The sequence below is a fragment of the Panulirus ornatus genome, chromosome 2, assembly GCF_036320965.1.
Source record: "Panulirus ornatus isolate Po-2019 chromosome 2, ASM3632096v1, whole genome shotgun sequence".
NCBI lineage: Eukaryota > Metazoa > Arthropoda > Malacostraca > Decapoda > Palinuridae > Panulirus > Panulirus ornatus.
Genome location: NC_092225.1, coordinates 47842051 through 47856193, shown reverse-complemented (window position 1 = coordinate 47856193; position 14143 = coordinate 47842051). Strand labels below are relative to the sequence as shown.

At 38.3% G+C, this 14143-nt stretch overlaps 1 protein-coding gene across 7 annotated transcripts in view; it reads left to right on the top strand.

The window, feature by feature from the left end:
- Positions 1-10543, top strand: part of LOC139756279 (uncharacterized) — a 62936-nt gene extending 52393 nt beyond the window's left edge. For 4 of the 7 annotated variants that reach the window (XM_071675572.1, XM_071675515.1, XM_071675553.1 and 1 more), the window contains exons 2-3: positions 3483-3628; positions 8922-10543. In XM_071675572.1, coding sequence (XP_071531673.1) covers positions 9138-10253 — 1116 coding nt within the window. In that variant the 5' untranslated portion in view covers positions 3483-3628; positions 8922-9137 and the 3' untranslated portion in view covers positions 10254-10543. Of the gene's footprint in view, positions 1-2549; positions 2617-3482; positions 3629-8921 lie in introns of all 7 variants that reach the window. The other 3 variants (XM_071675524.1, XM_071675533.1, XM_071675543.1) reach the window with 1 other exon arrangement.
- The last annotated feature ends 3600 nt before the right edge of the window (positions 10544-14143 follow it).

The window sequence follows — 14143 nt, the reverse complement described above, 5'->3', positions numbered from 1 at the left end:
TTATTCTTATATCTGATGTTGACACAAGCAAGAATCAGTTTCACATCACCTTCTGCAGTGATATGAAAATCATATGAGTAGAGGGTGCTGAAAGGCTACAAAGAGACAAATGATGTCTTCCATTGGGCCACAAAGAACAACATTCATATGAATGGGGTTAAGTTTCAACTCCTCTGATATGGGGAGAACTGGGAATTCAAAAACAATATAGAATACTGGACAGATAGACACTTATAAAACAGCTGAATAACGTGAAAGACCTCAAAGTAACAATTTCGAATGATTTAACCTTAGTAAACACAATAAAGAAATAGTTGTCTCCTCCTGTAATATGAATCCTGTAGTCCTCAAAACAAGGGAAAAACACAGATGATTCTTTTCAATATACCAGCTCTTTCACGAAGAAAATATTGCTTTGTTCTAACATCTCTCTACAAGGCAGGCAAATTTATAGAGTTAGTGTTTTCAGAGATCTCATGACCCATATTAATGTGGCAAAGGAACCGAATTACTGGGAATGGCTGGTATCACTGATGCTGTATTTCTTGGAGTGCAGATGCGAGAGGTATATCATCACCTGAACCTCAAAAATCTTAGTGGCATAGTCCCCATCTTACACTCAGAAATAACTTCCTACTACAGGTACACCACCGATTTTCCGACACTCTTGGTTCCAAACCCTTGCCAGCTTAACCATTTTGCCAGACCAACCAACCGTGGTCAAGTAATATTATTCATCAACGAACTTCTAACCCACTAATTATACATCTCTCATGTGTCTAAAGTATACCATGTGTCTAAAGTATTCGTCTGCATTATACACCTGCTCAGGACTGTGGTGCTCATCAGTTACGAGTTTTGCAAATTCGTCCACATACTCGGCAGTTCCTTTTTGGTTTGCAGACTGCTTTTCTCCGCAAGCTTTATTCATGGAAATTCCATGATGCTTCTTGAATCTTTAAAGCCATCCTTCACTATAGTCATGCTCATGTTGCAATAGAAGTTCTTAGCCTGGTCCATTATCATGCTACCTAACAAGTCTACTCCATCACTCCGACGCTGTCGAAACCATTCCATCAGCACTCGATCGTGCCCAGTACTCTTACATTCTTTCATAGTTTTTCTAATCGTCATTTGCTTCTTGGAATAGTTGTCTGCATAGAATTTCAGTATTCTTTCCCTTTATTTCTTTATATCATAAACAGTTGATGAAGCAACACTGTAGATGTCACACAACTTACACACTGGAACACCAAGGTCCATTTTTTCAACAGTTCTACTTTATCTTGGATCGATATGGACTGGTGTTTATGTTTGACACCATGACTGACACTCATATGTCTTAGAAGCCAAAACTGGGGTTAAATTTAAGCAAAATATTCTAAGCATCTCACAGAATTGCAGTATCACCACCAACAAGTGCAGTGTAAAGAATGTAAATAAGTGTGCCCTACACACTATGCCATCTGTTGTCGCCCAGTAAACTAGTCTGGTGGCCGCGGTAATTTCAAGTTCCCTCGTGAAATTTTGTCCGGACTAAAGGAGGTGCTGAACCATCAGTTGCCGGAGATTTGGTGGTGTACCTGTATTATGACGGATGGAACTCCATGAAATGCTACCTCTGAAATCCAAAGGTGTGATATACCATAACATCCAGGCCCCGCTAGTCTTCAGCATTTTGCCAACAATCATCAGAACCTTGATGGGATGCAGTGGAGAAAGTTTTGATGTCCTGAAGGATATAGATAGGCTTTCAAAGCATGCCTTCCAATGGCTGAGTAGACCAGTATCCCAGCTCAGCCACCTGTGAGTTTAGAGTAGAAACCCCCTTTAGACTTCACCAGGTATTCTTCATGTTAGAATTTTTGGAAATTCATCATATTTGATGAAGGGGTCCTTTTTTATTTATTCATGTAGGTCCTTAATCCATCCTTTTGAAATGCATAGTTTGCTGTTTTTTTTTTTTACTTGCTGTGGTAGTACATAAAGTAAGGCTGTGTTAGGATGTCATATATATCACAATCATCTCATTTCTTTACATGGATTTTGATCACCCCTGATGGGTGAACTTTCGCTCTTCATTGGAGCAGTTGTGTGAGAAGGTGGCTTTTACCTTATCCTTCCACTAGAACATTTCTTTGAAGGAAATCACCAAGGTTTTTAACACCCTTTTTCCACCTTCATCGTTTGGTACGTAACTTGCTGTTTGATGTAGACATAACCATTGGCTCTGGGAGATCGTACTTCAGGAAAATCTAGACATAACCAATGGCTCTGGTAAATTGTACTTCAGAAAAATTGGTTTCAAGAGTTCCTCCAGTTAACTCATGAGAGATCTTTGATTTCAGGTTAGTCATATGTGAAAGATTTTCTCTAGCCCTCCTCCAAGATGTGGGTATCCTTTTACAGACTACAAAGGATAGAAAGGTAGCTTTCAAAGGATGAATAACTTTTTTTTTTTTTTTTTTTTTTTTTTTTTTGAGGCAGTGTTCCATGAGCAGTTTTTCATAGTTTAATTCACACTGTCCAACCTCTCCTATCTTTTTCAGAAAACCTTTAACCTTCTTTGACCACACTGGGTTGGTGCCTGCAATCTGCAAAATGTAAGAGCTAAAAGTAAGTAGTGGGAAGTGGGATGGGTTACATTAGCCTGATGTTGCTTCCTGATTGGGTAAGAGTAGACCCCATTCTGATGAGTATTAGATGCAGATACTTGTGAGTCCTTCACAGATAATGAGTATAGGCTATTGTGTGCTCAACAGATATTAGACTGAACAGAGCCTTAGCAGGTAAATTACCAAGAAATGTATTTCTCTTCTTATGGGACACTGTCATGGAGAGAAAAGGATTTTCATCCTTGAAAACATATTTATTTTTCAACTTGGGGATTCTTTCATTTCATTTTTTAACTATCATCCTTCATTATGCTCTCAGCTGCTGGTGGGACTAATTGCAGAGCAGAGAAGTATAAGTTTTAAGGACTGAAGATCCTTTTCTTTCTCAGGTTGTGTCCTGTGAGCAGTTTTGTGCTTCTTACCCTGTCTGGCCTTTCCTTCTTTGAAAATCTCTCTCTTTTGCATTTGTGTGACAGCCATTTTGTGGCAACTGTGATCTGTGAAAATTACACTCTGAGTTGTTGGTAGAGGTGAGTCGGTGACATTATCTTGGTGGCAAATGTTGATTGGCCAAGAGCAGACTTGTTAGATGAGCATTTGCTATGAATAACATAGACATTCACAGAAGGTGGGCATATACTGCTGCATCCTCACTGAACATGAAGATGTACAGAGTCCAAACCTAAGAATTCCCAGGGAATTCTTATTTTCTCGTGGGACACTACCTCAAAAGGTTTTTCCACTCTCTAATCCTACATATTTTCTGTGGCACTATGCAGATTAATGTATTCAGTTTTAAATGTATTAGTAACATTTAATCATATTTACTTTTTAATGTAATGTAGCTAATGTATCTCTTTTTTTCAGATACATGGTATCAGTAAAGTCATAAAAGACTCAAAGCCCCAGGGAGATGTCTGCCAAGCAAGTAGGCATATAAACAGTGGTTTTTGAAGATCCCTTGAGATGTATCCCTAACTCTTATGATTTGGAAGACAATTCGGTGTTAACAGGTGAGAGGCAAGAGGCAAAGCAATTCAGAATAAGAAAATACTTTTAAGAAGGTTGTCAAATCCCAGGTGGTAGCTCTCTACAATCACATCCTAGAAAACATCTATAGGAAAGTGTATGGAAGAGTGTTGATTGATAGCGTGATAGAAGTGACAATGATATTGAGGATCAAAGGGGTTTAGAAATAGTAGGGGATGTAAGGATCAGATTTTTTCTGTGAGAATGATCGGAAAAAGTATCTAGCAAAAGGCAAGAATCTGTAAGCAGCTTTTATTGATCTGGGGAAAGTATATGACAAAGTCAAGTGGAATGGTTTATGGGGTGTGTTAATGATATATGGGGTAGAGGGCATCTGTTAGGTGGTGCAAAAGCTTTCTGTAGAGGAGCAGATACCTGTGTAAGAGTGGATGGAAAATTGAGTGAAACTTTTGGTATGCATGTAGGTATGAGGCAGGGCTGTGTGATTTCATTGTAGCAAAAAGTAAAACTATGAAAAAGGGGTGTATAGATAGAGTGTAGTGGTGAGGTATGGTGGCTAGTGACAAGCTTGTTTGTAGTCCTGTTTGCTTTGAGTGAAGAGGGGATGCAGAAAGTTGTAAGTGTGTTTTATGATGTATGTAAACCTAGGAGACTGAAGGTAAATGTGCCAATGGCCTCTTAAGGGTGAGGAAATAGAGGCTAAGAAGTGGCATTGGAGGTCTTTAGTTATAGAGACTTATTGTGGCCACCCCTTTGAGGGAATTCCATTTGGAACAGGTATCAGAAATATAGAAAGGTAATCATGTTTGTGAGGGAACATTGAAAATGTAGATTTTGCAAATCCCTGGAGAGCGAGAGGAGAAAGTGTACTAAACTGTGCTATAGGTGCGGGGATAGAAAGACTGGAAGAGGTGAGAGAATTTAAGCATTAAGGAGCCATCTTGGGTAAGCTTGGTGAAATGAAGTAGAGGTAAGGGAGAGAGCAATATAAAGTAGTAAGTCATTGAGTCCCATAACAGAATATTGAAGGATATAGGTAGAGGTATGGGAGTGAAGAAAGGGTTAAGGAACAGCATAGTCCTCCCAACCCTGACCTATGTAGCTAAAACATGGACATGGGATTAGTCATAGAGGTCGAGTCCAGGCTGTGGAAATTAGTTATTTTTTGAGGAGTATTTGGTACGAGTAGATGGATTGAAGAAAGTAATGAGGGTGTGTGTGGGAGATTTGGTGTAGCAGCGTATGCTGTGAGGTGGTCTGGGCATGTGGAAAGAATGCTAGATGGTAAATTTACAAGGAGAGTGTGTGTGATAGTGTGACATGAGGAAATAGAGTGGAAGAATATTGGAGGGAGAGAAATAGGGAAGCATGCATGGAATGGTGCATATGAGGAAGGCATGTAAGGAGAGGGATAAGTGAAGAGTCTTTTGCCATGGCCACCACCTTGATTATAGTTCCTGAAGGGAATGGATATTGGAGAAATAGATTGATAGATCTTGGACTTGAGTAAGTTTTGCAGTATATATATTACCAACTTGCTATCTCTTTCAGTGTGCAGAATAATATGGTATCAAGCTGGTAAATGCATATAAGAAAAGAAATCTAAATGTAGCTTTCAGTTGGGTTGAAATTTACCATATATAACTGCAGTCACTATCACATATGTTAGGTGCACATGCAGCATTTTCCACCACAGCTAGTGGCCCTGTTCTTGAACTTTACTTCTTTGTCAAAGACAAGCAAATTGTCACACCTGCATGGTGATTAGTACTTGGTGCTATCACTGTACTGGATAGAATTTTTCAGCAGTGTTATATGGATATTATCACTGTAAAAAGAATGTCATAAGTCAATTTACAGAATGTCATAAGTCAGTTTCAATTCTGTAAACATGATTATGTGGCTGGGGAAATACATGCTAGTCACTCACTTGGTCAGTTACTTGGGCTGGATGGAGGAAGCACGTAAAGCCTTGTAGAAAAAAGGCAAATCTAGATTAACTAATAATTCACCAGTCAACAACTAATTTTCATCACGCATGGCTTGTGGTGTACTTTATGTAGTTTTTGGACACTGATTTCGAAAATACCATCTTTTTTCCTGTACCATGTTTACTTTTCATGAGACAAAAGCAATACCTTTTGCAGTTCCCATGATGTGGAGGGAGCAGAAGGATCATGTCACAGACTATTTCTGCATAGTCATTGTCACTGGGTTTTCTGCTGAGAGCAAGCATAAGATTGTCTATCCAAGCCTGGACTCCACAATATGGTCAGTGCTGTACAAACACAATAACTTTCCCCATTCCACTTCCATCGAGGATGGCATTGGAAGTTGGAATGATGAAGAGGAGTATGGTAAGGAGGCTGCTGCTGTATTAGAAGAAACAGGAATGGATGCAGAGTTTGTACTTAACGGCAAAATTTTCTCAAGGAGAGTTGAATGATTTTGTCCAAGATTTGGTACTACCGAAAGATAAAGTGAACTTTTAGCATTTCGTCTAAAAATGTTTGCTCAAGAAAGACACTTGCATAACTTATTTTAGGAAAAGGAATTATACTCTTAGTTTTCATTTTTCCGTTGATGGGCTGTTCTGTTTTTGCAACAGCATTGAGGTATTATTCCACCGCTTATCCCAAGAGCATGATCCCTCTCAGTGATGCTTATTCATCGACTCATCTATGAGAAGTCTGAAAGCGTTGCTGCTTTACAATGGGAACATGAAACCCTCCATTCCTGTGGGGCATTCAGTGCACATGAAAGAGTGTTATGAGAACATGCAAGCACTCCTAGATGCCATAAAATACATAAATTACAACTGGAAAATATGTGGGGATGTGAAAATAATTGGCATGTTGATGGGTATGCAGTCAGGATTCTCAAAATACTGCTGTTGTTTTATGCCTCTGGGTTAGTCTAGCAACTTCCAGGCATTATATGGAGTTGGAATTGCCTCAATGAAGAATATATGAGCCAGGAACTTCAAGTGTCCAGGATAAGCCTCTGGTTGATCTGCAGAATGTTCTTCTTCCCCTGCTTCACGTAAAGCTTGGTTTCATGAAACAATTTGTGAAAACACTAGCCTAGGAAAATTCGAAAGGATTTGAATATGTTGTGGAAAAATTTCTGAAGATTACTAAGGCCTGATTGGTAGAAGGCATCTTTGTTGGTCCGCAGATAAAGGAACTCCTGAAATACCACAATTTCAGCACACATCTTGATGACTTGGAGCTGGAGGCCTGGAACTCTTTTGGTTAGCTGTGTGAAAATTTCTTTAGAAAGATAAGATCTCTGGATTTTGAAGGTGTCATGAAAAGACTTCTGAAATCCTATGCTGCTATGGGATATAGGATGTTGCTGAAGGTGCATTTCCTCCATTGACATCTGGACGTTTTTGCGGAGAACCTTGGAGCAGTGTCTGACATAAAAGGAGAGTGCTTCCATCAGGACATCAGCATGATGGAGCATCAATGTCAGGGTTTCTGGAATAAATGAATGCTTGCAGATTACTCCTGGATGATATACAGGGGTGAACCTGATTCAGAGCACCATAGGAGGTCCAAATAGCTTGTGAAGAGCACCATAGGTTAAAAGTTCAATGTATTTAGCTTGTCCTTCTGGAAAGTATCTTCTTTGTATATTTTCTCCCTAGGAATACTGAATTTCTGCAATAAAAAGTTTGAACATTTTACTGTTGCCCATGCATCATGTAGCTGCAGTTAAACTTAAAAAGTATGTAAACATAGAAAGAAAATGAGATGTGTTGTACTGAACTGAATTAAAATTTCTAGAATGGTCTAGAAAAGTTACTTTGCATCCTTGATGAGAAATAATGACTCAGTTTTGTTGACTAGTGTAATGTAAAGCATTGTAGAGGATAATATTGTATGATTTTAAGTTGTATCAATATTGCTCATCTAACTGTTTTTACTGTATATAACCATTGCAAAATTAAGCATCCTTGAATTTTACCAACTCAAATCTAATTTGGTGAATTCCACAGCAAATGATGAGAATTATGTATCAAAAGAAATATTATTTTTGAATTTCCAATAGTTGCCATATATCAGCAGTTGAACGGCAGCCAATGATCAGGGAGGTATCTCACCAGTACTACCCTCCTGCTTATTGGGAGGGTTAGTGACATCTGCTTAGTGAGCTAGCACTTCAGTGGTTGTCATGTTGCACTCGTCTGACCCACGTAGATATTATTTCTTTCTGCATCTTTAACACTTGGACTAGTGGCATTCTGTTCTCAAACGTACAACCTCTCTATGTCATGCTTAACTCATGCTGCTCATTCTTAGTAACTAGATTTTCATGTGATGAGCATTGTGCTCTGGCCCTGCATTTTCACAGAATGGTAGGAGTAGTAGATAGAAGATAGGAACATTTGGGCAGGATCATTAGGTAGAAGAAGGTAGGAGCATTAAATAGAATTAATTAGTGGGAACATTAGATAAGATCCTCTGCAAACATTGCACTAGAGTTGCCCCCTGCCAGTGGCCTGTTAAGGGTGAGGCAGTAAAGGCTAAGAAGTGGCACTGGATATTTTTAGTTATGGACACTGTTGCTGTGGCCATCCCCTTAAGGGAGTTCCAATTAAAACAGGTATCAGAGATATAGAAATAGAATCATTCAAAGAGAATACTTTTTCACTTGAATGAACATGGGATCATTTGAGGAAAAAAAAGTCTCCAACTCTGTTGTTTTGACAGTATTTATTAGTCTCAGCAGTAACTTATAGCAGAAATTAAGCCAAATTTAAATGAATTAGAATGTTGAAACAGGGATTTGCTAATATATCTGATAGAAAGAAAACATTAGTTACTGAAGGAAGGGAGGTTAAAGGGCAGAAATGATGAATAGGCCTTACCATTGAGTACTACATTAATACTGTTTGCCTTATATTATGTCCTATTTTAGAATTTTGCCCTGAAATCTTTTGTGAAAGTATAAAGATCTGAGATGTATGTTAACTGTGCAAAATATTTTGTGGGCATTATCCTGGCCCCAGCTTCTTGAAATTGTTTCTAACACAGTTGTTCTTCACAGTGCCTGAAGGACTTGCTTCCAACTGAAATGTCTTCCAGGCACCTGGAATTTTAATTTTTTTTTGAAAGAATTACTGTGTGTATCATGAGCTTCAAGGTAACTGTGTGCAATTGTGCTGCAGATATTTTTACACTGGATGAATTTAGTGTTTTCTCAGAATTCTAAAGTTAATCATACATTACTCAGGTTAATATAATCAGCCAGAGTTTGAAATAGGACACGTTGTGGGACCACTTTCTAAAGACAATTCTTTTGTTTCAGATACTGAGTAAAATTGCATCTCAAGACCAAGAACAGAACAATGACAGTCTAGTAGAGAGAAGTTTCCATATGAGAAATGGCGGATATTATATTCGTAGTGGGATCATCTCCAGAAGTATAAACTTTTGCACAATGGTCAGAAATAAATTGGCTTTACTGAAAGTGGGAACTATACCTAGGACAAATCTTCAGAAGCATATCCTTCTATAGAATAATATGGAAGGTTCAGGACCCGTCAGCACATTTTCATGTAATGAATGTGGGAAACTGTTTTCAAGTAAGAATAATCTTCATAAACATTTGCTTGTGCATAATGATGTGAAAAAAATTGGATGCTATGAATGTGAAAAACTGTTTTCATGTCAGAGCAGTCTTAATAGACACTTGCTTGTGCATAGTGGTGTGAAGAAATATAGATGTGATGAATGTGGGAAATTGTTTTTGCAGAAAAGTGATCTTCAACAACATTTGCTTGTGCATAGTGGAGTAAAAAAGTTTGGATGTGATGAATGTGGGAAACTTTTTTTGCGGAAAAGTAATCTTCAACAACATTTGTCTGTGCACATTGGTGTGAAAAAGTTCAGATGCAATGAATGTGGGAAACTGTTTTTGCAGAAAGGTAATCTACAAAAACATTTGTCTGTGCATAGTGGTGTGAAAAAGTTCGGATGTAATGAATGTGGGAAATTGTTTTCTAGTAAGAGTAAGCTTCATAGACATTTGCTTGTGCATAATGATGTGAAAAAATTTGAATGCTATGAATGTGAAAAAATGTTTTCATGTCAGAGTTATCTTAATAGACATCTGCTTGTGCACAGGGGTGTGAAAGAGTTGAGATGTGATGAATGTGGGAAACTGTTTTTGCAGAAAAGTGACCTTCAACGGCATTTGCTTGTGCACAGTGGTGTAAAAAAGTTTGCTTGTGATGAATGTGGAAGACTGTTTTTGCGGAAAGTTAATCTTCAACGACATTTGCTGGTGCATAGTGATGTAAAAAAATTTGGATGTGATGAATGTGGGAAACTGTTTTTGCGTAAAGGTAATCTTGAACGACATTTGCTTGTGCATAGTGGTGTAAAAAAGTTTGGATGTGATAAATGTGGGAAACTGTTTTTGCGGAAAGGTGGTCTTCAACGACATCTGCTTGTGCATAGTGATATGAAAAAGTATGGATGTGATGAATGTGGGAAACTGTTTTTGCAGAAAGATAATCTTCAACGACATTTGCTTGAGCATAGTGGTGTAAAAAAGTTTGGATGTGATGATTGTGGGAAACTCTTTTTGCGGAAAGGTGGTCTGCAAAGACATTTGTCTGTACACAGTGATGTGTAAAAGTTTAGATGTCATGAATGTGTGAAACTTTTTAAACAAAAATAGTCTTTCAGAACATTTACTTGTGCACAGTGGTGTGTAAAAGTTCGGTTGTGATCATTGTGGATCTCTCTTTTCATTTAAGGGTTACCTTGTGAGACATTTGCTTTTGCTCATTAGTGTAAAAATGTTGAGATGTCAGGTGTATTATATTTGTAATATTTGTTTATATTTATATATCACTTCTTCCTTTACTGGATCTGTGTTTCAGTCTGCACTAAAACTTCCCAGAATAAACAATATTCAGGCTACTACTAGATTATTATTATCCTTCAAACTTGACACTAATGATTGTAGGAATGGGTGTGAAAAAATGAACTTTGCAAACATTGATTTGGCATTGCAGTGTGTGAAATAAGTTTTGATGAATGTGGTATTATTAACAAGATGATAGTCATGAGAAATATGTGTTTGTGTGCAGTGATGTACAGAAAGCTTGTAGATGGCATGTTGCTTTTGCTTGGAGGTATTTTCCAAAAATCTTTATCCATGTTATTATATTATTATAAAATATTTTCATGAGCTGCATGTATGAAAACTATAATTAGTCTTAAGTGGACAAATATGTAAGGAAAATTTTAAAGATAAACTTGGAAATGCTTCTTCAAGACAGAATTTGAGCTAAGAACAAAGTACAGTACAGAAAAATTACTGATTCAGAACAAATCACCTGAATACTTGGAAGATGCAAAAACTGATAGTGGCAACTGCTGTGCTGCTGAATAAAACTAAAGATAAGCTTTCTACAAATGTTTTTCCATTTCATGAATTTCATAACAAGAGGTCCTTTCCTGAAAAAGGTAATAAATATTTACAAACATAAAACTTGATATTGACTGTCTTCCTGACTTGATTTTTAACTAGGCTGATTATGTGCCATTGTTTTCACAATGAATCTTTCCTAAGGAATTTTATGACATGATGTACAGGGAAAGATTTTTTCCCTGTTAAACTCCAGATAGGAACCTAAATATTCCCCTCATTTATTATCACTTTCTAAAAGCAGAAAGAAAAAAGGAACCAACCAAGGATTTTTCCTTAAAGGTTTAGTTACTGATGGTGGCTCACTCTGACAGGAAAGGCAAACATGATGACGGAGTTGGCATCATCCCTTTCCTGTCACCAAAGTCCCACATTAGGAGAACAATTAAGGAGACAAATTTTCTGCTGGCAAATATCAGAAATGCTTTCAAGTATGTGGATAAGGAAATGGAAACTAAGCTGATCATATCCTACTTTTGGCTGAAGCTAGAATACATTTGTCAAATTTGGTCAACATAACTTAATAAGTGTAAAGATCAAAAAGAGAGTGCAGAGAAGAGTAACAAAAATAGTACTAGGAACAAGATCAGAGTTACAAGAAGAGGCTAGAGGCTTTGAATTATCCCACTAGGAAGAGAGAAAAGTTAGGAGTGACCCAATCAAAACCTTTAAGTTTTGAAAACAGATTGATCACGCTGACAGTGAACAGATCTTGAGATGTAGGGCTAGAGTAATCAGAGGGCATATCATGAAATTAAGAAACTTCTTTAATTTTACAGTATATGAGTGGTGGATGAATTGAATAGAACGAATGAAGAAAAGCTTATTGCTTACAACATAAATGGATTTTTAAGAAACTGTATGTTAGAGAATATTCAATAATTAGGGCCCCATGAGTGTAAAACTCCTTCCCTGTACATCCCTGGGTGGCCATGGCAATAGAGCCTCCATAACTAGTGAACTCAAGTGCCTCTTCATAGCATTTCATGCAGTTGAGAAGGCTGATACAGGAGCAGCACAATGTGCTGTGAGTAGGGGAGTTTTGTTGCATACCTTGGGGAGCAAGGGGGCTGCTTCCTGCAGTACATTGGAGTTGTTTTATGTGCCTCTCACTTCCCCACGTTGTATTATCTTGAATGTATTAAATGCCTCTGAAACAGGTGGACCTCTAGATAGATCATTCATTAGCCAGCCTTTCCTTGGCCACATGCTGAAGATCACACTTCTTTTGCAGGTATTTTGAGAGATCTCCAGATCTATTCTGCTGACTCTCAGCAGACTGTTCACCATAATGGAGATGGCCATACAAGATTTGGCAGGCCAGGTGGTGTTCAGGCTTGAGAATGACATTCCCAAGCCAGTGAAGGTGCTATCATGCAAGAACTGTGTGGGTGTTGGTGATATGAGTACAGCAGAATATTTCACTGTAAGTCATCTGGTCCTTCTATGATAATCCAGGTTTCATTGCAAGCATCTAACATGGAAAATCTCTAGGATATTAATGAGGCACATGTATAGAGCCCAGGTCTCACAACCGTAAAGCACACTTTGTGCTGGTTTTGAGGGTCTTATTCTGAAAATACCTCAAGCTAAGATGCTCAAAAGCAGTCAAGCCATGTATGTCATGGAATTATGTTTCATTTTCACCTGTGCAAGTTGGCAAGAGAACTGATAAATAGAAGATGGGATTCAAACCAAGTAAGTGCAAGGTAATGAGGATGGTACAAAGCAAAAAAGGCCTTTGTGTGATTATTATCTAGCATGGAATGAATTATAGGAATCTTAAAGTGAAGAGACCTAGGAGTGGACACTGCCTGATCCATTGCCAGAGCAACACATCAGGTGAATTGTGAAAGTAGTAACCTATATGTTGGCAAATATAAGAACTGATTCAAGTCATTCAATTATGTGGACAAAGACATGTTTAGTAAGTCATTCACTGCATATATTAAACCTAAATTGGATTATGCCTCAAGTCTGTTCACCACACCTAAAGAGGCACAGAACTCTCTCATATCGAACTGGTATAGAGAACATCAGAGATGGTACCAATATTAAGAGGAATGAGTTATAATGAAAGGCTTAGGATGAAAAAGCTCTCCACAAAAGTGGAGAGGATGGAGAAGGGAAACCTAATAACGGCCTTCAAGTTTCTAAATCAGCTGGATATTATCAATGAACAGATCTTCAAGAGATGCAGCACCAGAGTAACCATAAAAGAAAGCTGGGCAAAGGTTAGTTGAAGAGGCTGCTAAGAAGCAACGATTTATTGTTAGGATGCTGGATGGCTGAAGCAGACTAGCCAGTGAGACAGTGGAGGCTTTCAGTTTACAAAGGTTTAAAGGGCTACTTGATGACACAGAAAGTTCAAGAGATGGGACCCCACAAGTGTAAAACTTATCTCCTTACACTGTAAAAGCTTGTAATTGCAATGCCAAGGTAATGTAAAATGCTGCAAAACTTTAAGTGATATATTGTCAGTGCACAATTATTTGTCTTATGGATGTTGATTTGAAGACCTATGGACATTGAGGGCATGCTGTACAGCAACTGGGTTGTGCACCAGTCTTCTGCATAGTGCTGCTTGAGAATTTGCCACATTGCAGTTGTGGTGTGAACTTGGAAGCATCTCTATACGGACCCTGTCATTCTCACCAATCATTCTGTGTGAGAGGCAGCTGAGTGCAGTTAGTAACATGTTAAAGTGTATGGGTGCAAAGGTGCCCCCCTATATAACTCCCATTCCACACTGAATGGCACAGACTAGACCTCCCATCAGCACACAAGTTTACATCGCATTGTGAAACTCCTCATTGATTTTCTGAAACTTAGGTGGATCCTGTGGATCTTGCAGTTATGATGTCAAACTTATTTGTTAGGTCCATAAAGACCATCTTTGTTATGCTCATGGCTCTTTTCTTGTACTTGTCATGCCACAAAGGTCATACCCATGGTACTGTGGTGTTTTCTAAAACCCACATTGGTTTTTGGTGTGATGTTATCTGATATATGCTTAGCCAGTCAATAAAGCATGATCTGGGCAAACGCTTTACCCCCTGCACATACACACACACGGGCCTCCATGATGA